The 24,996-nt window shown below is 53.1% G+C and overlaps 1 protein-coding gene across 2 annotated transcripts in view; it reads left to right on the top strand.

Moving 5' to 3' along the window:
• The window catches only part of ERG (ETS transcription factor ERG), a 112,924-nt gene that overhangs the window by 86,632 nt on the left and 1,296 nt on the right, over positions 1-24,996 (top strand). The window contains exons 4-10 of one of the 2 annotated variants that reach the window (XM_004615316.2): positions 2,660-2,863; positions 3,599-3,679; positions 5,864-5,935; positions 15,691-15,759; positions 16,682-16,738; positions 17,337-17,384; positions 24,319-24,996. The exon at positions 24,319-24,996 is cut by the window's right edge and continues 1,296 nt beyond it. In XM_004615316.2, coding sequence (XP_004615373.1) covers positions 2,660-2,863; positions 3,599-3,679; positions 5,864-5,935; positions 15,691-15,759; positions 16,682-16,738; positions 17,337-17,384; positions 24,319-24,839 — 1,052 coding nt within the window. In that variant the 3' untranslated portion in view covers positions 24,840-24,996. The remainder of the gene's footprint in view (positions 1-2,659; positions 2,864-3,598; positions 3,680-5,863; positions 5,936-15,690; positions 15,760-16,681; positions 16,739-17,336; positions 17,385-24,318) is intronic. The other variant, XM_055126910.1, reaches the window with a different exon arrangement.

Below are 24,996 nucleotides of genomic sequence, written 5' to 3'. Positions count from 1 at the left end.
TGCATCACTGGGTGCGACCCAAAAAGAAAAAAAAAGATTGAAGCAGCCAGAAAGATAGGATAGTGGGTAAGATGTTTGCCTGGCACACAGTCCGTCTGGGTTGCATTCTTAGCACCACATCCCCTGAGCCCAGCAGGAGTTATCCCTGAGTACAGAGCCATGAGTAAGCTCTGAGAACTGCTGGGTGAGGGCTCCCCACCCCCAAGCCCCAGAAAGATATGATACAGAACAGAAAGGCAGAGAAAAAGAAAGAGAGAGAGGGCAAGGACGGAAGAGACGGTAGAAGTAGAAGGAAGAAATGATGCATGGATGGATGGAAGAAAGGATGGAAGGAAGAAAGGATAGAAAGAATGATGAAGGGAAGAAAGGACAGAGAAAATACCAGAAGTAAGGAAAGAAGGAAGATTAGAAGGAAGGAAGAATTACAGGAAGTACAGGAATAGAAGGAAGGATGGAAATAGGGAAGAAAGGAACTAAGATGGAGAAGGGAGCATGATAGGAGGATGAAGAAGGATGGAAGGGAAAGGAAGATGGGAGGTTGGAAAGAAAGAAGGGAAGGTGGGCGGGAGGCCGGGCTGCAGTGAGGTAGGCCGGAGTTGGCGTCTCTGCCTTTCCCCCGGGCCCTGCCCCCCAGCTCCTGTGTAAGAGCCCCCTTGGCCCCGTGGGTGCTAGTGGAGTGTGGTGAACCGCCCGCATCCTGTGGGGGTTTGTCCTCGGCGCCCTCCAGCCCGGCTCCACGGCTCCCAGTGAGTCTCGGCCCTGCGCTCAACACACAGCCGCTGGCACGACCTCGCTCTCGGCCCTGCGAGCCCCGGGGAGGGTGGCCTTGTTCTTCCTTACTCTATTCCCATCCTGGGGTCAGGTTTCTGCATTTCCTACAAATCATGTTGTGTGTGTGTGTGTGTGTGTGTGTGTGTGTGTGTGTGTGTGTGTAGTCTGTACATAACATCTACCTGTCATGAGTGCTAAACTTGTCGTACATTCATATCAAGAGACCAGTCGTTCTTCAGGCAAAGAACATAGCTCTATCTGTTTTAATACAGAAGTCGTGAAACTCCACGAATAGAGGGAAACTCTTTATTTTTTAAATTTTCCTTGAGGCACCAAGTTTTGCAATCATAGGTTTTCTGGGCACAGCATTACAAGCCCCCCTCCCCCCGGGTGTCGGCTTCCCTCCCCCGCTGCCTGTGGCCCCTCTTTCCAGTCCTGCCCCCCGCGCACCCCCCCCCCGCCCCCGTGGCAAGCTCAGGTCTGTGGACAAGTTCTCAGGTTCTGTTGTCTTCGGCTTTTGTGGTTCCTTGTCTCTATTTCTTTATATCCCACTGGGGGAGGGGGGTCCTTCTGTGTCTGCCTTTCTCCTTTGGTGGACCTCACTCAGCACAAGCTTCTCTTAACCCTTTCCTACAAGAAATTTTTTTCTTATTATTGTAGCACTGTAGCATAGTCGTCTCGTTGCTTATTGATGTTCTTGAGAGGGCAGCAGTAACGTCTCCATGGTGAGACTTGTTGTGACTGTGTTTGGCATATCGAATACGCCACAGGGAGCTTGCCAGGCTCTGCCATGCGGGCGGGATACTCTCGGTAGCTTGCCGGGCTCTCCGAGAGGGACAGAAGTATAAAACCTGGGTCGGCTTCGTGCAAGGCAGACGCCCCACCCGCTGAGCTATCCCTCCAGTCCTTTACTGGGGCTGGGGCACATCTGGTGGTGCTCAGGAGTGACTCCCGGCTCTGCACTCAGGCATCATTCCTGCCGGGCTCAGGGGACTCTATGGGGCGCTGGGAGCAAACCTGGCTCGGCCTCGGTCGAGCTGCTAAACTTCTGCTTCCGTCTCCTGTAAGAGATACTTTTTTTGCTCTAAACTTTCCTGGAAGGGGGCTAGGGAGACAGCGCAGTGGGTAGAGCGCTTGCCTCGCATGTGGCTGACCCTGGTTAGATCCCCGGTACCACAGAGGGTCCCCGAAAACCCTGCAGGGGGAGAAGCTGGAGCACAGGCCCAGGAGTAATCCCTGAGCACTGACTGTCAAGTGTGCCCCTCCCCCCGGGGGGAAAAAAAAACCTGTGTTGGGGGGGAAGTCAGTACAAAATAAAGTTTCTTAGAAGACAACAGCATGGTTAGTTTGGAACCCTGCCCTCCTTTAAAGAAAAAAGTTGTATTTCAAGAAATTGACTTAGCAAGGGCTGGAGCGATAGCACAGCGGTTGGGCGTTCGCCTTTCACGCGGCCGACCCGAGTTCGATTCCTCTGCCCCTCTCAGAGAGCCCGGCAAGCTACCGAGAGTATTGAGCCCGCTCGGCAGAGCCTGGCAAGCTACCCGTGCATATTGGATATGCCAAAAACAGTAACAATAAGTGTCTCAATGAGAGACGTTACTGGTGCCCGCTGGAACGAATCGATGAGCAACGGGATGACAGTGACAGTGACTTAGCAAAGTGTGAGGGAAGAGGAGGAGGTGAGGGAAGCGGACCTTCTCCAGAGTGGGCACCCCCTGAGCTGTGGGGTGAGTCGGGAGGCCAGTAGGGCTCCCCCTGCCCACCCACCGCCCCCCGTCCATTTCCTCCGCCCCTAGGGCTCCCCTGGGAGGTTTGGTGGGCCCCTGGGGCTGACCCCTGACTCGGAAGCAGTCTCGGGGGCCGACGGCGCGTGTTTGCCTCCCTGCAGACCCCACGCTGTGGAGCACGGACCACGTGCGGCAGTGGCTGGAGTGGGCGGTGAAGGAGTACAGTCTGCCCGACGTGGACCTCCTGCTCTTCCAGAACATCGACGGCAAGGAGCTGTGCAAGATGACCAAGGACGACTTCCAGCGGCTCACCCCGAGCTACAACGCCGACATCCTGCTCTCGCACCTGCACTACCTCAGAGAGAGTAAGCGGGGGCACCCCGCCGTGACCCACCTCCCCACCCACCCTGCGGGCTGGGCTCCTGGGCTTTGAGCTCTCACCTGGCATCCGAGAGAGACAGGGGCCGAGATGGGCTTTCCCCGGGAGCCAGAAACGCCCCTGCCAGCAGCCTCCAGGGGTCCCCCCACCCCCAGTTCCCAGCCAAGATTCCAAGTCACAGGGTGACAGACCCGTCTCTGGGCCTGGGTCTCGGCCCACCTGGGGCCCCGGGCAGGTACAGGCTCCCTGGGGGAGGTGTGGGGCGCGGCTTCCCCAGAGTTCCCCAGAGTTCCCCAACCGGAACACAAAATGTGGCACGTTCCTTGCCGTGTCTTGCAATGTGACCGGGCCCTCCTGCTGGGAATGGCGGCTTGGCATGTGGAAGCATGACCCCTCTTGCGTGCTGCATGCTTTAATTCGTGGCCCTTGCAGCAGGGGGAGAGGAGGAGGGTCTGGGGTCAGTCATACTGGGCCGGGGAACCCTAGGTGTAGACGCTTAAGCCGGGACCCCCACATAGAGGTTTTAACATGCTAACTCGGGATGTAGAAGGGCAGACACGCAATATCAGATAGCCTGCAAGGTGTGGGTGGGGACGGCAGACATTTCTTTCTCTTCATTCTTCGACCTAAGGAAGGTAATTTGCTTGCTCGCTCTCTCTTTTATTTAATTCTTTTTTTTTTTGTTTTGCATTTTGATGTTGCTTTGTGTTTTCTTTTGTAGCTCCACTTCCACATTTGACTTCAGATGATGTTGATAAAGCATTACAAAACTCTCCACGGTTAATGCATGCTAGAAACACAGGTAATACTGGCCCTGCCCCCTCCCCACAGGGCGAGTCTAGGTGTCAGTCTCACCGCCAGCTGTCTGGTGTCCGGGCGGCCAGCAGGGCAGGGGTGCTACTGGGAGGCCCGACAGAGCTGGGGTAGGGGCCTCTCCTCCAGGTGGGAGGGCGGTGGTGGTGGTGGGGGGGAGAAAGCTCGGAGGTGCAGGTACCAGGACAGAACGGCAGGAGGCATGCATGGGTTTCCGGCACGCGCCCCCCCCCCCCACTCCCTCTAACCATCAAAGGCTTCCTGACTCCACAGCGGGGCAGAATGCCTCATTAGCTGCAGCCTTACCCCACCTTCTCTGGGTTCCAACCTGCTGCTCCTAATCCCCCAATAACCGTCTGCCGTCTGTAGACACTAAAAGCATGTCTGACCAAAGGAGCCCTCAGCACTCGCCTTTGTTTTCCCTTTTTCCTCTTAAAGGAATGTTTACAAGGGGACCCTTAGGAGTTCTGGTTTTTCCCTCTCTGGTAAAGTTCTTGGCCCCTGGACTTGTCTAGACTTTAACCTTCCAGCAAAGGTGGCGACTTTTCGCAGAAGGCAGTTGCGGGCTTGATGACAGTGACTTCTCGGCAAACTTTGTTTCCAAGGGTAAAACACAGAACTCGGGAGGCTGTGAGGTGGCTCACTAACCAGTCCCCCCCCCCCCCCGCCCCACTCTCTAACCTTCACTCCTCCTCTGATGGTTGATTTGGTTTGTGCCCGCGTCTGGGTTTGACTGACTCTGTGCCTGGCCTGGGTCTGGTCTCCCAGTAGGGACCCCATTTTGGGGGCTGAACATGCTCCACGCCAGACCCCAAAGTATCCAGAGTGTGGATATCTACAAACACAGGGCCCCGGGCTGCTGTCCCAGCCTGCGTGGCACCACTGACGCCGAGTCTAGGGAGAGGTGTGGCCGGTGCAGGAGCGAGCGGCCTTGGCAGCAAACAGTTTCACACCCAGACACCCCTCAGGTAGAAACCTGAGTTCCCAAGTGTTGGCCCTTAACGTTTAAGAATGCAAACTGAGGGGCTGGAGTGATAGCACAGCAGGTAGGGCATTTGCCTTGCATTTAGCCGACCTGAGTTCAATTCCCAGCATCCCATATGGTCCGAGCACCGCCAGGAGCAATTCCTGAGTGTATGAGCCAGGAGTAACCCCCGTGCATCACCGGGTGTGACCCAAAAAGCAAAAAAAAGAATGCAAACTGAGCACATCCAGGTCAGACTCTGACTAGGAAATAGTGGGTTTATTTTGGTCTCCAATATCTAGAACACTGTGTTTTTCATCTCAAGTTGTGGGGGGGTGGCAAAGGATGCTTTGAACGGGTGATACTCTTTTTCGATTTCATTTACATGTATTTTCTTACCAAGGACTTTCCGGCCATAAATACCGATTCACTTAGACCAAGTTATTTCCCCTTCTTAGAAAGTACCTCTGAGCTACACAATTTAAAAAAAAATGTTAATTTTAGTCCCTTCCATGCACATCGCAAGGAAGCTCAGGTGGTGCTATCCTTGCTATATCATCAATCACAAGATGATCAAAATACAGGAGGGCAAATTCCAAACGGACACACAAAGCCAAGAGTGGTTTTTGGCGGATGGCAGGAGCCTTGACGGAGGCAAAGAAAGAGAAAACGTGCCTTTGAGTAGCGACGCAGAGTGGCTTCTCAGATCTCTAGAGAATTAGGTCCCTTGGTTATGTACTCGTGATCCTTCAGCACATGACTCAGGGTCCTGGACAATGATTTTACAGGTTCTTACGCCCTTGGGCCTGAACACGCACCATAGAAATTTTTGTTCGTCACGTGAGCTTGCTGGACGGTAGGACTGGGCACCTAGGGTTCGACTGGTTCAGAAGCTGTAAAACCAATACCCGAGATGCTTTCATGTTAAACAGGAGCCCTGGGCCACAATCTCACACACACACACACACACACACACACACACACACACACACACACACACACACACACACACACTCACACACGCAGCTTCGGTCCTGAAAGTCTGTCTCTCTCCCAGGTGCTTCTCTGTCCCTCGGGAAGGCTGTCAGGGCAGCTTCCCAGTGGTGGTCGTGTGGCCGACCCTGAGCACTGCTGCAGAGATGACACCCCCCCCTCCCCGCCCCAGTCACCACCAAAGACTCTCACACATTTCTTCTCTTTTGCCTGCAGGGGGTGCAGCTTTCATTTTCCCCAATACTTCAGTCTATCCTGAAGCTACGCAAAGAATTTCAACTAGGCCAGGTATGACCCCACTCTCCCTCCACATGATCTGCTCCTTCACAGGCATCTGCGGGGGACCGGGGAGGGGGGGGGGCGTTGTCCTGCTGAGACCCAGTGACTTAAGTCCTGGGGGAGAGAGGGGGCCAGCTGGATCAGAAGCGAGGCCCGGGCTAGCCTTACGGGCGTCTGCATCACTCACTGACCACACATACTCGATCTGCCGAGAGGGACTCGCTCTCCGGGCGACAGCCGGGCACAGTGACAGGGGCGCCTGTGCTGGCGTTTGTCCGAGGGCCTTGGTGTGGCCCCGACGGCCCTAGGCCTGGGGAGGGCGGGGCAAAGAGCCACATCACACCCGTGACTGGGCCCAGGGTTCGGAGCTTGGAGCAGAACCTGCAGGGTGTGTGTAAGTGCACGGACTGAAAGACCACAGGTGCCAGTGGGGGTCTGTGGCCCTGCTTCACCCCGCAGCCTGCATGTGAGGGTCTATGTGTGTCCGTGTCGCATCCGGGCCCAGCACAGCAAAGATGACCCAGCCCTAGAGCAGCACGTCCCACCTTCAGAAACCTGACCTGCTCCCAGATGCTTGGGGGGCGGGGGGGCCGGGGGAGCAGAGAGCAGGCTTCCTGGCTCGGAGAAAGGTTTCCCCTCAACTCTGAGATGTTCCGCCCAGGCACCTACGTGTGTGTGTATCTCACACTCAGGCGGGCGCTGGCCAGCGCAGGGAGCCCGGGAGGGTGTCTGTGCAAAGCCAGGGTTCTGCCTATAGCCACAGAGGTCACGGGGCAGCGGGGTGACAGAGGGCCCTGGGAAAGGAGCCAGAGAGTTTTCCAGAAGAACCCTCTGCCCCAGGAGAAGGACCTGTCTTCCGGGTGGAGAGAGGAGGGCGCGTTCCAGACCAGGGCCAGCATATTCGTTCTCTCGGGGGACTTTGGAAGGTTCCGGAACTGCCATCCATCACCGAACACTAGGCTCCCTGCAGTGTTTGTGCTTTTACATGGATCTAACCTCAAAAGTTATGTCACCTTTGACCTCCCTCGGCCAGTGTGGGACACGTTGCGAGGCACAGTTGGGGGCAGCTCTGGGTGGGGACCCCAACAGGAAGAGCCCAGGAAGCTCCCCTTTTGGCTTCCTGGCAGCAGGCCTTGTCCCCTTGGGTCACCGTGAGCTCAGTAGGACAGTGCCAGGGGACGGCAGCGAGAACGGGGCCCCAGCCAAAAGGAATTAATTACCACCCTGTTTTACCCTGGGCTTATTTCGGGCAAGTGCGTTCTGGAAGTCCCCCAACGGTGTTTGTCTCTTGCCCCTTAGAGTTTATAAGGTCGACCCGCCTGGCAGTAAATGAGCCATCTCTTCCAGAGCGTGCATCTTCCTTGTGACTCTTTTTTTTTTTTTTTTTTTTGCTTTTTGGGTCACACCCGGCAATGCACAGAGGTTACTCCTGGCTCTGCACTCAGGAATTACTCCTGGCGGTGCTCGGGGGACCATATGGGATGCTGGGAATTGAACCCAGGTCGGCCGCATGCAAGGCAAACGCCCTCCCCACTGTGCTATCGCTCCAGCCCCCTACCCTCCCTCTAAAGGGCCGCCTGCCTCCTCCTGATGGTGCTCAACAAGAGGAGTGGGTTGAGCTGCCACGGCGGGCCTCTCGGTCAGCCTGGTCACGCCTGTATGTCGAGAGCGACAGGCCAGGACTCTTGATCTTGACCGTAGGCGGGCTCCAGTCTGAAGTCGTCCCAGAAACTCCCTTCGGCAGCTACTTTCTAGGGCACCTGTGTGCTCGCCGGCCCCCCGCCCTCCCCGTGCAGCCCTCTAGCTGGGCCTGACCCCACCCAGGAGCATGGGTGTGTTTGCAGGCTCCTGGGAAGCTCAGGAGGAAAGGCTGAGCCGTGGTACCCTCACGTCAGGAATGTGGCCCAGTGGGATGTCAGTCAGATGGACCCCAAAGAGGCACCACGTGTTAGGAGAGACAGGGACCCGGGCCTGCTTTGGTGGCTGCAGATGATGTCCAGGACACTCACCTGTGCTTCCAAGCCAGGTTGGCCAACTCAGACCTTCCTCCAGGAATGCTCTTCTCAGAGGTGCGTCGTGACCCGGAAGCGATCCCACCTCCACAGCCCTGTGACTTGGGAAGTGTTTCTGAGACTTGGCTTATAGCAGGAAGACCTGTCTTGGTGGTGAAAGGAGGTTCACGTAGTCATTTCTGGGCTGGGGAGATAGTCTAGGATCCTGGCTCGATCTCCAGCATCCTCTGGTTGCCCCGAGAACTGTCGGGGCGAGGGGGTCCTGGTGAGTCCAGCACTGCTGGACAGGAGCCACACTGCCTTGTGGATGTCGCATTCAACCCTTGGTCTGGCTGACCGGGAATGGCCAGGAAGGCCCCTGGTTCCTCCTGGGCACTGCTTGGGAACCCCCTTCTTAAACAGTCAACAGAAAACAAGTCATGTTCTGAGTTGTCAAGAATTTAAATCTGACTGGGCAAACCCGAAAAGTCTTTGTGGGGGTCAAAGATTTAACCTTGGATAAGAGAATGCTATTGATGATCCCTTTGGTGCATCAGAGAGCCCCCCCTTCCCAGACCCCACCACAAAATCAGTGCTGTGGGCTGGGGCCAGGGAAGGGTTTGTAAGGACTGGCTTGGAGGAATCCTGCAAAGCTGATTCCCAGAGACCTTAAGTCCCCGGGAGCCGCACAAAAGAGAACACCAGCCCCGTGCTCAGGGGTCTAAACTCCTTCCAGAAATGGACTGTGGTTAGAGACCCACATTCCCACACGTCGGGTTTGCAGAGTCCCGAGCCCCACGACCCTTCAATGTCTTGAATCTGACCTCTGTGGGAACAGAGGGTTTTTCACCCCCAGGTCCAGGGTGCCCAGCCCTGCCTCTGGGGACGTCCTTCCCCCTCACCCGTCCTGCTGTTCTGCCTTGAGCGACCCGTGCCTAGGCCACATCTCCCTTTTCTCTCTCTGTGTCTGGGTTCCCCAGCTGACCCCTCCGTCCCACCCACCCTTTCCGGCTGAGTCTGCAGGTTGTCTTGGCAGCTTCCGTGCTACTTCCGCTTTACCCACTGTTGGGAGAGACGTGTGGGGCTTCACGCAGTTGCCTTGCATGTGGCTGTGTCATTTGTAAACCTGGCTGGAACCCCAGGGGTCACATACAGTCCCCTGAGCACCATCAGAGTCAGGAACAGTCCCTGGGAACCACTGGCTCCACGTGGCCCAGAGCCTAAAGAAATGAACACTGTGCATGAGGGACAGGTATCTAATAATATAGACCTTATCGGACCGTAACAGACCGTATCAGTTCATAACTCATAGGGCTCTCCTCTGTTCTTGTGCTGTCCCACCCCCTGTCCCTTCCAGCTCACCTCCCCATTCCCCGCCTCGGTGTGTGCCTGTTGTTATCTATGGGGGCCCTGGGAACTGGGACAACGGATGCTCAAAGACATACATGTGCAGCGTGGCCAAGACAAAGTCCCCCACTGGGTTCCAAGACTCATAGTCATATGACAGCACTGGAAGAAGGACAGTGGCTAAGGGAATGTGCGGAGGGAATGTGCCTACGTGTACTAAGAATCAGGTGGCAGAAGGAGGCAGGGCATCGCTCTGACTGGGAAGACGCTGCTGGAGCTCTGTCCCCGATGCTCTAAGGCAGAGGCGAGGTTGAGGTATTGCCGACACCCGGTGGTGGCTGTTTCCCACCTCTCAAGCCATGGGCTGCCCTGCCAGCAACCAAGGCCAGTTAATCTATGCTATTCTTAGAAATGTCAGGTTTCCCCGGCAACAGCCTGGTTCCCCAGAGAAGTCAAGACCTGGGGCTCTCCCTAGGAGCCCAGCGACCTCTAGTGGTCAAGGGGTCGTGCCGGGGCGAATGCCAACAGGCGCTCTTTTCCTTCCCCCTTACCCCACCACTTTTTTGCGATAAGCCTTGAAGTCTCTGCTGCTGCTTCTCCTCACGTTAGCTCACTGGCGCTCTGCATTCCGTCTCGGAAAGACCGGCTGATGTGGTCTCTCTCCCGTGGCACCTTCCTCCGTTGCTTCCACAAGCCCTGGAACTCTCAAATGCCATCACCCAGAAACAGAGCTGGCACACAGAGTCAAGCCAGCCAGCTTTTGGCCTGTGACGTGCCCCTGCCGGCTACCTTATGAGTAGCTTATGGGCCAGTTGGTGTATGCAGGTATCGCCAAGCGGGACCGTCTCCATCCCTCCCACCTTCCCCATTGCCATGGTAACCCAGGAGTCCTATTATCCAGGTAGTTTGCTCTCCAGAGAGACAGGGTGCAAGTGAAACATTTGCAAGTGCAAACTTCACTTCTACTCTAAGCAGGTGCCTTCCAAGGAGTTCTTTGGTCATGAGTGATTCCCGCAAGGGAGTTCCCAGTATCATCGATCCTAGGGCCAAGGGGCAAAGTCCTTCCTCCTAGAGGAGATGCTGAGCGAACCCCCTCCCATAGCAGACAGTGGAAATGAGTGTTCTGCTCCCCTCAGCTCAAGGTGATCCCAGGGCCCTGCTCACCAAGGAGGAGGGAGTACAAAGTGCCCCAAACCAGCAGTGTGTGTGTAGGATTAAGGATTTTCTGGGAAATCAAGAGACTATGACCGAATCCTGTATGTTAGGGTTGGTTCTAGAAGTTCCTTCCACCAGATTGGTGTTTTTTCCCCCCTGCCTCCTCTCCACTTTATTTAAACACCATGGCTTACAAAGTTGTTCATGATGAAATGTTACAGGCCTTCAGTATCCCAACACGAGTGTCACCCTCCCTCCACCATTATCTCCTCCCCTCCCAGTCACCCCCCAAGCCTGTCCTACAACAAGCCTATAATAACTTATTTTATACTGCTTGTTGCCACTAAATGCTTAATGGAATGATAAAAAAAACTTCAGTAAAAGAAAGTTTGCCAGGCTCTGCCGTGCGGGCAGGATACTCTCGATAGCACGGCAGAGCCTGGCAAGCTACCCGGGGTGTATTCCATATGCCAAAAACAGTAACAACAAGTCTCACAATGGAGATGTTACTGGTGCCCGCTCAAGCAAATTGATGTTAAGACAGGATGACAGTGCTACAGTGCTACAGTTGTTGCTAGTTAAACTTTCTGTGTTAATGCTTTTGTTAGTCATGAATTGTTAGCTTCTATGTTACATCCCCATCCAATCAGTGTGCTCCTAAAACTGGAATGTTAGTATTTATACTTTGGGGATGTCACTCCAGAAAACCCAGAATATTTTACTGGGCACTTACTTACACAGCAGTGCTGGTGGGGTGTGAGTATGGCTGTCAGGGCTTCCAGAAGTATGGGGAGGTGGGGGAGGTAGCCTACCCTGGCTTTGAGAAGGCTTGGAGTCTTCAGCCAAACAAAAACTGGTGTACCTGAAATTTGGGGCAGGTTAGCATCTCTGTGGAGCTCAGTAATGAGGGGGTGGGGTCCAGCTGGTGGCAAGGCAGCAGCTGTGGGGTGTGGGTGCAGCTGCGGGGGCTTAAGCAGGGCAGGAGCTGGAACCGGCCCCTCCTGAGGCTGCCCCAGAAGTCTCAGCCAGGACTGGGCATCTGAGAAATATTTGTGGCTAGGTGCTCTATTTGGAGATTTAATTATGAGTCTCCTGAACGGCGTTTCTGTCCAGGTCCTGTGCAAGTGCCCTGGTTCTTTAGGTCTTCACTCTTAGTGCTTGAGTTTATTGAGAACAGTTTGGTGTGTCCTTTCCTGTCCATTGCAGCCAGTGGATCTTCAGAGCTGCTTGGGAGTGCAGAGAGAGGGGGACTCTCTCGCCAACCAGAGCATGGTCATAGGAAAGATCAGGTGGGGGTGAGTGCGGAAGAAGGCAAGAGGGATGATGTTCTTTAACAGGGCTTGGTGAAAGGTGGATATAAAACCTGGTGAGCTGGATCTTCCAGGAAGGGAGGCTGGGACGTGGGCTTGAGCCAGTGGTGTCTAGAGGAGGAGTTAGGAGAGGGCAGAAGTCTGCTTCAGAAAGGGATCCCTGCTTCCAGGTAGTGAACAAGGGTCCAGACCTGGAGGTGATGGTATATGTCCACTCTCTCTTTGTAGAGCTGAATCTGTAAAGTGGTGTAGACCCCAACTCATGAGTAATTACTGGGCTGGGACTCTCACTCAGGACTTGGACATTCTCTTCCTGCTATCCCTAAACTGCCTCCGAGTTGGGTTTTTATCAATCTAGTGTTGAACATGAATGCATTACAGGGGAAAGCTAGCAGACCCAAGTTCAAAGACCTGTGATCCCCACCTGAGACACGTCCACACAGTCCTTGGCTTAGTTGGGAACAGAGAGTGACTTGGCATGACCAGAAAACACAGAATCTACCATCTGTGTTTACTCAAGTCTCCGTGACTAGGACCGACGTAGGCAGAGTGAGTTTATATAGAAAATTAAAAAATTATAGAACTACTCTGGACCGCTCTGTAGAAAATGGGGGCAGCTGCTAAAGAGTTGACCCCGCCTGTCCCCTTTTCCAGGGTCATGCCACATAGGAGGGGTGTGGTGCCCACACCATGTGACTAGTGGCTGATAAGGAAGCTTTGGGCCAGAATTTCATGGACGGAAACAAAAGCTTGCTTATCTTCCAGGTCAAAATGTTGATGAAAATGTTCGTCCTCACTCCTGTAAACATCTCAAATTCTTGGCTAACATTCAGGGGCTGGGTAGGTTCTGACTTCTTTTCAAGGCAGGGAGGCTGGACCGCCACCCCGCCCCCTCAGCAGGATTTTATGAATAAAGAACTTCAAAAATATTTTTCTATGGGCAGCGAGATGTTTCATTTTTTCCAGTCACACTTCATGAGCAGAGCTTTTATGTTTAAAGTGTGTGTGCGTGTGTGTGTGTGTGTGTGTGTACTAACCCATTGACATTATTATTTGTTCTCAAGCTCCAAAGAAAAGCATTTGATCTAGAACTCTCTCCCCAGGCTGCTTTATTTGCCCCTTTCTGAGCTCACCATCTGGATATTCAGAAATTCTGAACTTTCTAGAAGAATTTTGGCAGATGGGCTAGAGCAGGCTTTCTCAACCCCCCTTTCCGCACACAATTCCCCTGGGATCTGAGGTCAGAGAAATTCCCCGCCGTGTCTCTGGCAGGTGAAACTGTAGTTCTAACAGGCTGCCAGGAGTGGTCAGGAAAGTTTCTGCTCAATGTCACATCTTTATTTATTTATTTATTTATTTGCCGTGGGTGGGGGGGAAGGGGGGCGCACACCAAAGGTGCTCAGGGCTGACTCTGTGCTGAGAAATAATTCATGGCAGTGCTCAGGGGCCCATATAGGATGCTGGGGATGGAAATCAGGCCAGCTGTTTGCAAGGCAAGTGCCCTACCTGCTGTATTCTGGCTGGGACGATGTTTCTTTAGAAGTTGTATGCGGTGTCCAGGAGGCCCAAGGCCCCTCTATGATTCTCTGGCCAGCAGCTCAATGCCCGGGGGTGCAGTGCTGCTTGGGCCCCTGCAGAGCCCGGGTCTCTGGACCACCCTGGTGGTGCTGGGAGCCTCTAGGGATGTACTTGGTGATTCTTTTTTCTTTTTTGCTTTTTGAGTGACACCCAGCGATGCTCAGGGATTACTCCTGGCTCTGCACTCAGGAATTACTCCTGGCGGTGCTCAGGGGATCCTATGGGATACTGGGGATCAAACCTGGCTCAGCCACATGCAAGGCAAACACCCTGTGCTATTGCTTTGGCCCATACTTGGTGATTCTCGAGGACCATGTGGTACCAGGGAGCACACTTGTGCTTGGCCTGTGCTAGGCATACACCCCCACTGCTATGCTCTCTCCTTTTGCTGTTATTATGATAGTTTTCTGGGGAAGGGCATGCTCAGCTATGCTCAGAGATTCCTCCTGGCTCTTGGTCCTGGGCGTTACCTCTGGAGGTGGTCAGGGGACCCTGTGTAGTGCCAGGAATCAAATAGGGGCTGGTTTTGAGCAAGGCCCTGATGGACTCTTGCTCCTACCCTTACACTTTGAGTGTAGCCCATGAAATGCCCTTTGTGGTGAATTGTGTCTGTCTATTCCTTAGTTAGGCTAGATGCTGCTTCAGTTGCCTTAAGAGTTTTATTATTATTATTTTTTTAAATATCTTTTGGACAATTCTCTGATAGAAATGCAGACTCCGCATTTTCTAGACAAAGTCCAGCCAATAAGGATCCATGGGCAAACTGGTGGAAACTGGGCTGTCGGTGGGGAGCTCTGTTGGGATTCCCCTGTGCAACCCCAGCGCCAGGAAGGCAAGAGTCTGAGGGCCTGGGTGGGAAAGACTCACAGTCCCAGAGCCCCCCGGGCTGAGACACAGCCTCCCAGATGATGCTCTGATGCCAGCTGAGAAGTAGAGTAAGCGTTTCCAAAGGAAAACATCTCACCCACCCAAAGCCCCGGAGAGTAGGGTTTCACAGACCACACTCGGGGCCGGCCGCACTCCTAGCCAAACAGATCCAGTGAATTAAGGCAACTCTGTGTTGAATTTCACATTTTACTTCATTGCCGTCCTCTCTGGGATATGGAAATAGATAGGAACGAGCACAGCTTATGCAGCAAAGTCAAGGGTTTTTAAAGATTGACCCGCCAAATCACTCATTTTAAATAACGTTAAATGATCTGCTGAGAGAGAAGCTTAAAGCTAAGTGACACAGACTCGTCCAACGGTGATTTGGACATCATTCCAGGTGCCTGGCAACTGACTACCTCTTGATGTATCTGGCTGTGGCATTTAGTTGGCCCAGAATAGCACATGGCATTAAATGGAGGCCTCCATCCAAAAAGACATAGCTTTTTTTTTTTTTAAGTGATTCTATAGTAAGGTTGCATGTAGAAGTAGCTCTCTGTGTGCACCATCTGTAGGATCAATCATCACAATTCTTCCAAACTGTATTCTGGAAAGAAACTTAAAGGAAGTTGGATCAGTCTTGAGCATCAATAGAACGCTAGCTTTGTGGACGTATGGTTGTTCAGTTTGCGTGTGCAAAGGGTTGAGGGTTGAGGAGCAGTGTGGGTGCATTACAAAGACAAAGACATCAGAAATTGATACCAAACTCGTGTTGTTTTCATGCTGTGCTGTTTTGGTCTTGTAATTGGGTTCATGGAATTCATCTCAAAGGCAGCAAGATTCACGTAGAGAAAGTGAAAGCACAGATATTTGCTTAACTAGAATCAAGACCGATTTGTTAGAAATATGAAAGAAATGGAGAGAGTTTTGCTGAACGTGGAGAGAGGCAGCTGGCAAACGGCAGGCCGGGAAGGCTGTGCTGGTTTCCAGGAGTGGAGAAGGGGGTGAGTGCATGAAGTATTAGTGGAGTCATTGGCAGAATCCCAACAAGAAGTTTGTGTTGGTGAGTCACTGGGAATCGGAGTCACAACAGATTGGTCGACTCATCAAGGTTGTGCACTGCTTTGGAGGGGCTGTGAGTATAATAAAGGGTAGATTTACAGAGACCCACTTGGAAGTGGAAGATACTGCATTGCAAGGAACTTTTAATGTGGTCTTGATCACACTCACAGAGGAAATGACCCAGAAGGTCCAGCAAGCTTTAGAAAAGAACCCCTCAATGGGAGTCTTAGATTGATGGTGAAAATCCAAGAAGAAAACTTTAAATGATACTTTATAAATAATACTCACATCGAGTAGACCCCAGCTTGGATGTGTCTTTGGATGACTGGATTTTCTTGCCTAACATTTATCCTATTAAATAAAACCTGAAGATCACCTATCTGTTGTAAGTTGTGTGTTCGTGAACTTTTTCACCAATTCACTTGTTTTTTTTTTTGTTTTTTTTTTTTTGCAGATTTACCTTACGAACCACCCAGGAGGTCAGCCTGGACCGGTCATGGCCATCCCGCCCCCCAGTCCAAAGGTACAGTACTGGCTCCCACGTTCTCGAGTCAGGATGTGCTAAGGCATGGATGGATGCTGATGGTGTCAGTAATAATTTCTGTAATTAATATGTGCTTTTCCGATCCATAAAGTGTCAGCCAATTGCTCTTGAGCAGGATTCCTTGTCTATGATTTTAATGCCTCCTTCACAAAAATGGAAGAACTGAAACCCTGTCTTACAACATGGACAAAGACACATTCCCAGAATGTCTAAGTTCAGAGTATACGTGGGGTGATTTCTAACATTAGCTGTTAATTTTTGTTCCTATTTTGAGTGGGGAGGAGAGTTGCACCTATTGGTGCTCAAGAGATTGGGGGTGGGTTGGTGACTCCTTGCAATATTTTGCTGGTGGTTCAAGGTAACGTCCTTAACCAGCCATGCTGGGGGAACGGGCAGTGCCAGGGATTGAACCAGGTGTGGCCATGTAGGTGCAGCGCCCTGACCCCTCTCTGATCTCTTTGGTCCCTCTTGGCCATCTTTAAACCGTCTCCATGATTTTATTTTATTTTCCTGAAATTTATTTTATTCATTGGCCAAATAAATAAAATAAATGTATATGTTTATTTAAATTTAAATAAAATAATTTTATTGCCTTTTGAAATTTTCAACCTTGATTCATTTAAATTCATTTTTAAGCCCTCTTAAATGCTGTTCTGTTTGTTTCTGGGGGAAAAAAGTGGAACACAAATAAAATGCCACCAGCACCCTCTCTTTTTGTTGTTGTGCTGTTTGCCTCTGGTCTCGTTGGATCGGAACGTGTTCTGTGATCATGAGATGGTCTTGTTCTTAGACTTATATTCATAGCAGAAATGGCTAAATGATTCTACAATCATATGCAAGGCCAATGACTAAATATAAGTTACAGCTAATGGTTCTTTTTTGTTGTTTTTTGAACTTTCAGCTGCTCAACCATCTCCTTCCACGGTGCCTAAAACAGAAGACCAGCGGCCCCAGCTAGGTATGTTCAGGGGCCCTTGAGATGGACAGAAGAGAAGAATGTCGGTGTCTGTCTGAACTGTGACTCTTTCTGAGTGGAGACTCACCCTGCTTCTGTCCTATCTGTGACTGTGTTTCATAGACAGCAGGGACCAAAGGCAAGCGAGCAAGCGGTCTCCTCAATTGCAGTGACTGGACACGGGCTAGAGCATTTGCGATGCCTGTGAAAAGTCTAGGAAATAGTCCCTTCTATGTGCCACGTGCAGCTGTACGTGTGTAACCATGTCCGCACACCTGTGCCAGTTTAATGTGGAGATGCTAGAGCAGGTCGGGAATGCCAGTGAGCTGGGCAGTGCGACCTCCATGGTTCTGGGACTTTCCGTGTATCTATTTGCCCTATTTCTGACCTGTGAGGGAGAGACCACTAGGCCGAATGCCAAGAATTCGCCAGACCCAAACCTGGCCACCAGCATGGTGGTGATTTGCAGGAACCCTGTTGGCTTCTGCCTGGGTCCTGTCGTATGGGGGAGCTGGGGCTGGGAAGCCAGAAACACCTTCTGCCAGCCCCTCCCAAGTCCATGGCTGCATTGCTGAGTATTCACCTTCTCTTCTTGCCTCAGATCCTTACCAGATTCTCGGACCCACCAGCAGCCGCCTTGCAAATCCAGGTGAGGATATTGCCCGGCTTTTCTTTTATTTATTTATATTTTTTTGGTTTTCTCGTTTTGTTTTGGGGATACACTGAGAGATCCTCAGGGGCGACTCCTGGCTCTGTGCTCAGGAATCATTCCTGGCTGGCTCGGGGGAACCTAGGGGGTGCCGAGCGTTGAGCGGAGGTTGGCCGAGTACAAGGCAGGTGCCCCACCCACTGTGCTATCACGCCAGCCCGAGCCTAGCTTTCCTTCTCACCAAACGTGCTGGGTGAGTGGCGGTGGTGGTTCTGAAAGCTGGAATGGCGATGCGGGGAGCCTTTCCTCCAAGAGATCACATTTGTCTCTGTGCTGGGTCTCATTGGATTCTTTACCCACATGGGAAAAGACTCTCCAACAACAGTGAAGGTTTTACCTTGAGCAGAGAGACTGTTTTAGCTCACAGAAGTCCCATCCCATCTCGAGGGCTGCTGAGACTACACCCCACCCCAAGCCCCTCCAGACGGAGGCTCAGACCACAGACACTGATGGTCTTATAGTTCCCAGGGCAGAAATCCAAACTGAAGATGTCGGTGTTGGGTTGGTCCTTCTAGGGGCCAGGAGGGCAGTGTCTGTTTCCAGCATCCCCCCTTAGTCTGTGGACGGTCTTCCTGCTGCATCTCTGCCTCTTCTCTTTCATTTATGTCCTGCATCCCAGCCTCCTGTTTTAAATTGACGAAGCCCCGGGGCTGGAGCGATAGCACAGCGGGGAGGGCGTTTGCCTTGCATGCAGCCAACCCGGATTCGATTCCCAGCATCCCATATGGTCCCCTGAGCACCGCCAGGAGTGATTCCTGAGTGCAGAGCCAGGAGTAACCCCTGAGCATCACTGGGTGTGACCCAAAAAGCAAAAAAAAAAAAAAATTGATGAAGCCCCGTTGGCTGGAGCTCAACCAAATCACCTGATCGGCTTTCGAATAAGCCCCATAGCTCACATCCCAAGTGCCGGGAAAGGGGCTGGAGTATAACATGTGCCGGGGAAGGCGCACACAATCGAGCCCGTGACACAAGCACCAGCCTCTTATTTTCAGAGAGAGACGCTTCATTCCACATGCAGGATCCCTTTCCCCCAAAAGCCCGTCTCTGGGCCTGGTTACAAGAAGAAAGTGCAGACGCCTAATTGGCTATTTGAAGCTTCAGCCTTGCCAAGGACTGTCCCCTGTCATCACATCTCAGTGCCCACCAAATACCACCAAAGGGTGGTGTTTGTTTGCATTCAGACTGGAGCCAGCTGTGCCGACATCAGCTACAGAAACTCTTAGCATCTGCTGTGCTTTTCTCAGCGGCCCGTTCAGTGCCAAGCTGTCCCAGGCAGAGTTTAAAGGCAAGCTGGATTGCCTCCTTCCTCAAGAGGGAGGCCAAAACATGGCTGGGAATGGAAACACACGCGCGCACACACACACACACACACACACACACACACAGACATACACACAGACACACACACAGACAAGCAGACATTTGTAAGTATGTGCATGTGCCCATGTGTGCAAACATACACACACAGGCATTATAGGTGTGTGCACATCTACACACACACACAGATGCACATACACAGACACACACATCATTTAGACTCAAGCAGCCTAACCCCTCAACGGAATGTAGGCTCTGAGAACATTAAGCACCACTATGCTCGAGTGTCTGGCTCTGGGACCTCCAAGTTTAGTCCTTGTGAGCTCACTCAGCCAAGACGTTTGGATGTAGCCGAGCCGTGAGAAGGGGCTATTTTATTTACTACTCCTCAATCCAGTGCTCCATCGCAACTTGCTGAGTAAATGAATGTAATCAATAGGAGAGGCCAGCCTGGAGCTGGCAGGTGATCAGATGCTCAGGGTTGGGGCTGGGTTAACCGGCGACTGTCCTGTCCAGTGCACCAGCCATGGGCTCTGGGCTCTCCTGGGACCATTGGGCTGGTGTCTGCGTGGCCGGGTTCTCCGGCCCTACCTCCTACCTGGGCTCAGCTCTCCTTATGTCCCTGCCTGTAAAACCATGCAAATGTGAGGCTGTGTTTGGCCATGGTGCGTAGGGGGGTGGTGGGGTGAGCTTCCAGAGACAGGGAGTGGGCAGTGGTGCTCGAGGTGGGCTAGAGGGATGGGAAGCTGCTGGGAGCTGGTCCTGCTGGGAACTTCAGTACAATGGTGGCAAACCCCAGGCAGGGAGAAGGCGTCAGAGCCTCGGGGCAGGCTCCACCCCTTCCCAGCCCAAGGCTCGTCCCTTCATCCAGCGTAGCTGAATCAGAGCCTGCAGAGAAGAGACCACTTCCCCCAGGAGACCAGGGCCGATGGGAGGAGTGTGGCCACCGCAACAACAAACCCTTTCATTTGTACGAGCTAGTGTCATAGAGTCACGTCGCAAAATCTGTGTCCAGAAGCATGTGGTGACCCCTCAGAGCAGTGGCTGGGGACAGACGCGTGGGGTCTGGGACAAGCCCCAGCAACACCCCCTCCCCCCCGCTTCCACCCCTCTACACGGAAAGGAAGATGGTGGCCATTCCTTGTCTGGAGTCAGACTCTCCCCACCCTTCTCCCTGCAGTGGGGACCCCGCTGGGCTTCAGAAACCCCCTCCCCAAACCAGAAAGTGTCGTCTCCTTCTCATGACGGGAATGCTCCCGTTTGCTCTGTTTTCCCATTTCTGACCAAGTAAATCCTCCACCACATAGCTGTGCTGCCCTTGTGGGTTGGAGAGAGAGTCAGGGGAATGGGCACAGACCTTTCATGCGGGGGAGGGGGGGGTCCTGGTTCAATCCCTGGCATTGTGTGGTCCTCCTCTAGCACCGCCCAGAATGACCCCAAGCACAGAACTGGGAGCAGCCATTGAGCACTGCTGAGTGAGCCCCACTACCAAAATCCCAAGAACTGCCACCTCTGCTCATCCTACCATTTGTGCGTTTAGGCTGTTTGGATACAGAACTGACGGCCTGCAGCGAGGGTGGGCAGGTGCCACGGGCACCCCCGACCCTGTCGGCCACGGGCGTGCACTTCAGACTGAGTTTCTCCTGTGGACCGCGCGATTGTTCCAGGGGTCAGGTGGAATGCTTCCTACTTCATGTGAAACTGGAGACTGGGCTTCAGGTGTTTTGCCGTTGGTTAGGAGACAGGAGGGCTGGCCAGGGAGGAGAAGGATGCCCTGTGAGGACTTGCAGGACTACGGGGCTGTGTGCAGAGCCCTGAGGGACATGTGCAGAACCCTGAGGGCTACATGTAGTACTCTGAGGGCCGTGTGCAGTGCCCTGAGGGATGTAGGACCAGGGAGCCTGTGGGTTTGCCTGATCCCCGCCGCTTCTTGATTCAGAATTCCATGGCTGTAGTCTAATGTAGCCTTGTCACTGCACAGGAAATGGGGCCGTTTGGGAGCTACCAAGAGTTTAGGACATGTTGGAGCCAGCTAGCCCCGAGGAACGCCCTCGGTTGGTGTTGACTTTTACTTCCCAGCTGCCATAGTGCACTCTGAGCTCGCACAGGCAGAGAAGACCCTCAGTCCCCGCCTGCGAGGGACCGGCCAGGAGGCACGGTGCTTCCTAGCTTTGCCTGAACCTTGGTTTTGCAGTGAGGTCTGAAAGCTGGAGGGTTCTATAAATGGGTTCTGACATCACCCCCCTGGTGTGGGGTCTTTATTTTCATTCAAGTTCCTTTTAATTTATTTTTTAAAAATAGATTTCTAAGGGGCCGGGGCAATAGCACAGCGGGGAGGGCATTTGCCTTGCATGCGGCTGACCCGGGTTTGATCCCCGGCATCCCATATGGTCCCCCAAGCACCACCAGGAGTAATTCCTGAGTGCAGAGCCAGGAGTAACCCCTGAGCATAGCTGGGTGTGACCCAAAAAGCAAAAAAAAAGATTTCTAAGTCCCATAGGCTCCAGCACTGCTTGCAAACTTGAGCCCAGTATTTTAAGAGACTGAGGGGTAAAACTGTGTTTACAAAACTAGCAAAGTCATCCCCTCTGCTCTTGGAGCTGGAGTACTCAGTCATGATTTTACTTCTCTCACCTGAGCCGATGCTGGGGTTGGACTCGTGGCTGAGCGTTACTGTGGCTGTTGAAGAAGGTTTCTGTGTTGATAGAAAATGGATGGAATTGTCCTTGCTGTGGCAGGAAGTTGACATGGAAAATTTATTCTCCAAAAAACTGGAAAGGATTAGTTGGGCCATTCACTGAAAGCCAGGTTTCTCCCAACTCCCAGGTCAGAGATGGATTTTAGTCAAGCTATAATCCTTGGTTACTATATATATATGTGTGTGTAGATATATATACATATTTATATATATCCATATATTTATACACAATCCATATGGTGTTCTCATACCAATCTTTATATTTGTTTTCCATGCATATTAATGAAATGTTGGGGGTAACACAACCTGATTGAGAACAGTTTGGGTTTGGGGTCTGCCAGAGCAGACTGCCACGGCGATGCACTACAAGCTGTTAATACATTTCAAATGTTTTGCTCAACCGAAAGTGATAATGTTCCAGAGCATGTTCAGAAACGGCTGCCCTTTCTCACAGTCATACGATGACATGGATGAACTCACTGCAGCCTACATGGAAACAAGGATTTATGGGCTGGACGATTCAGAGAAAAAGTTGTTCTTGCATAGGGAGAAGGATTTGGAGGAATCCCCATTGATTATTGATTGCTCACATGACCTCAGTGCTCTGGGCATTTGTCAGTAAAAGTGACTTCAGTCATGCAGCATATGGGTTGATTGATATTTACCAGTAAGAGGATCAGGGTAATGGACTGGAGCCATAGCACAGCGGGGAGGGCATTTGCCTTGCACACGGCCAACCTGGGTTCGATTCCCAGCATCCCCTATGGTCCTCTGAGCACTGCCAGGAGTAACTGCTGAGTGCATGGGCCAGGAGTAACCCCTGTGCATCACCGGGCGTGAACCAAAAAGAAAAAAATGAAAGAAGGTCAGGGAGAAGCTGGAGATAAGTGCAGAGTCGGGGTCAGTGACTGGGACTTGTGTGTCGGGGGACAATCCGCTTATTCTTTCACCCCCCTTGTAAGTTTCAGGTTTTGTAAATCCTGTCTTCCTCTGGGTTTTTTGGGTCACTGGTGCCAAGATAATTTTCCCTTTTTGAAAGGACCTGAGGTCATCTTCAAGTTTTCAGTTTTGTAGCCTTGGGTCTGGAGTGACGGGCCTGGGGTGTTCCTGGATTATTTAAGAAACCATAAATGACCCCAAGGGGGTCAGGGACACTTTGTGCACCCCCAGTGAAGTGAACCCTCCTTGGGACCCCCACGAAGGGCCCCCAGCACTCACGGAGCCAGAGTATCCCTCAGAAACTCATCTCAACGCCATCAGCTTTCCAGGGCAGGGTGGCACTTGGCTTTCCGTTACAAGGCAGTTCCCCGCATGCTGGCGGGGGGGAGGGGGGCGTTCTGGTCTGAAATTGAGCCAGGCTTCTCCTCAGCCCCCTCGTTTGGAGGGGGCTGCTTCTGTTCTAGGAAAAGTTTTGATGGAAGAGCTTTCCGAGTGCCAACAGAATGTTATGTTAGAAAGAACAGTGTTTACTTCCATTCTCCGTGGTTTTTTCCATCGGCCTTTAGAAGTTCATTTCCTAAATCTGACTTTTATGATTGTGCTGGAGGCCCCGGCCAAGTCTTCACGGCATGAGGTCATTCACTGCCGCCTCCACTTCATGGTACTCTGTGCCCCACGAAAGCCAAAGAATCAGTCGGCCTGACCTCCGGACCCAGAAGGGGGGCATGGCTGTTGTGTGTGGGAAGCCGGAAGGGCCAGGAGCACCCTGACCTTTGTCCTGCAGGCGTTCTCTGCACCCTATAAAAAAAAACCTGGGATCTGCTTTGGAAAGCCCCTTTCTACCCCTCAAGGATCCTTCCCTTTGCTCCGCCGAGTCTGGGAGGAGAACACTCAAGCCCGTGATTCCTCCAGAGTCATTGCTGGGCAGGCGAGGGTGCGGGGGAGCCCCGGGAGCGTCTGGTCTGAGCTGAGTCCCTCAGTCCTGGGACAGGATCAGCAGCGGACCCAGTCTCTCCCCTGGTACCCGGGGTCAGGTCCGCCCCAGGGGTGTGTGAGGAACCCTCTCTCTAGCCTAGAGCAGGTCTCCGGAGGAGGGGTCTGCGGAATTGTTAGGTCCAAATTCCAAATCCCCAGTTGCGGAAAGACCAAGTCCGCACACGATCGTGCAAAAGCAAAGGGACATTATGGCTAGCTCGGGCTAGGGTCCACGGCTGCTCCGACACACCGGAGTCTCGGCAAGAACCCCGACTCCGAGTCACAAGCCGTTTATGTAGGCTTTAAAGTTTCAAAGTTAAGCCAGCACTATGGGAACCGTGATCAGACAACGGTCAAACAATAGTTTCCAGTAACAGTAACAGTTCTATGCTTACATAATTTCCGGGGCATTCTAACGGAGGCATAGTGATGGATGGGGCATTGACCGGGCCCAGAAACTTCCCGGGTGGGTTCAGGTTGGCTAGTTAGTTGCACACTGTTTCATTGCTGGGAAACGGAATCTGTTTCGGCCCCAGGAACTGAACCTGAGGTCTGCTTGATTTTCCTCATTTCTGCCGCCTGCCATGGCGTCAGCTATGCCCTTACAGAATGTCCCAGAGAAGAGGGGAGGGGCTCAGCTCTGGGAAGGGGCCAGAGGCGGCCCTACACCCTGCAGCCCTGAGTTCTTGTCTGGACTGTGCGAGAGGCTGAGCGATAGTCCAAGGGTTAAGGCACTTGCCTGGCACGTGCCCAAGCCTGGTTTGAATCCCAGCTCTGCACTGGGTCCCCCTGCCAGGGGTGGTCCCCGGGCACAGAGGCAGAATTCAGCCCTGGGCGATGCCAAGTGTGCTCCCCCCTCCACCCCGCCCCCACCAAATAAAACATAAACCCATATGCCCAGAGAAAGCCGTGCTCACGGGCCTCTCTCCTTGTCTACACCCGCAGGGAGCGGGCAGATCCAGCTGTGGCAGTTCCTGCTGGAGCTCCTGTCGGACAGCTCCAACTCCAGCTGCATCACCTGGGAGGGGACCAACGGCGAGTTCAAGATGACGGACCCCGACGAGGTGGCGCGGCGCTGGGGGGAGCGGAAGAGCAAGCCCAACATGAACTACGACAAGCTCAGCCGGGCGCTGCGCTACTACTACGACAAGAACATCATGACCAAGGTGCACGGCAAGCGCTACGCCTACAAGTTCGACTTCCACGGCATCGCGCAGGCCCTGCAGCCCCACCCGCCCGAGTCCTCGCTCTACAAGTACCCCTCGGACCTCCCCTACATGGGCTCCTACCACGCCCACCCACAGAAGATGAACTTCGTGGCTCCCCACCCCCCGGCCCTCCCCGTGACGTCCTCCAGTTTCTTCGCCGCCCCCAACCCGTACTGGAATTCGCCCACCGGGGGGATCTACCCCAACACGAGGCTCCCCGCCAGCCACATGCCTTCTCACCTGGGCTCTTACTACTAAACACCGGAGAAGGGGCCTTTCTCGCCACCCCCCCACCCACCCACCCACCCCCCCTCCGACCCCCCAGTGCCTGCCCCGAGCTCCGTCCGAGAACATGCGCCCGAAGTGCCTCCTCCACAGGAAGGACAGAGCTGGACCAGGGGCTGGGGGGAGGGGG

The sequence above is a fragment of the Sorex araneus genome, chromosome 2, assembly GCF_027595985.1.
Source record: "Sorex araneus isolate mSorAra2 chromosome 2, mSorAra2.pri, whole genome shotgun sequence".
In the NCBI taxonomy this organism is placed as follows: Eukaryota; Metazoa; Chordata; class Mammalia; order Eulipotyphla; family Soricidae; genus Sorex; species Sorex araneus.
Note: the sequence above shows the minus strand (reverse complement) of the source record. Positions and strands in the feature narration are given on the sequence as shown.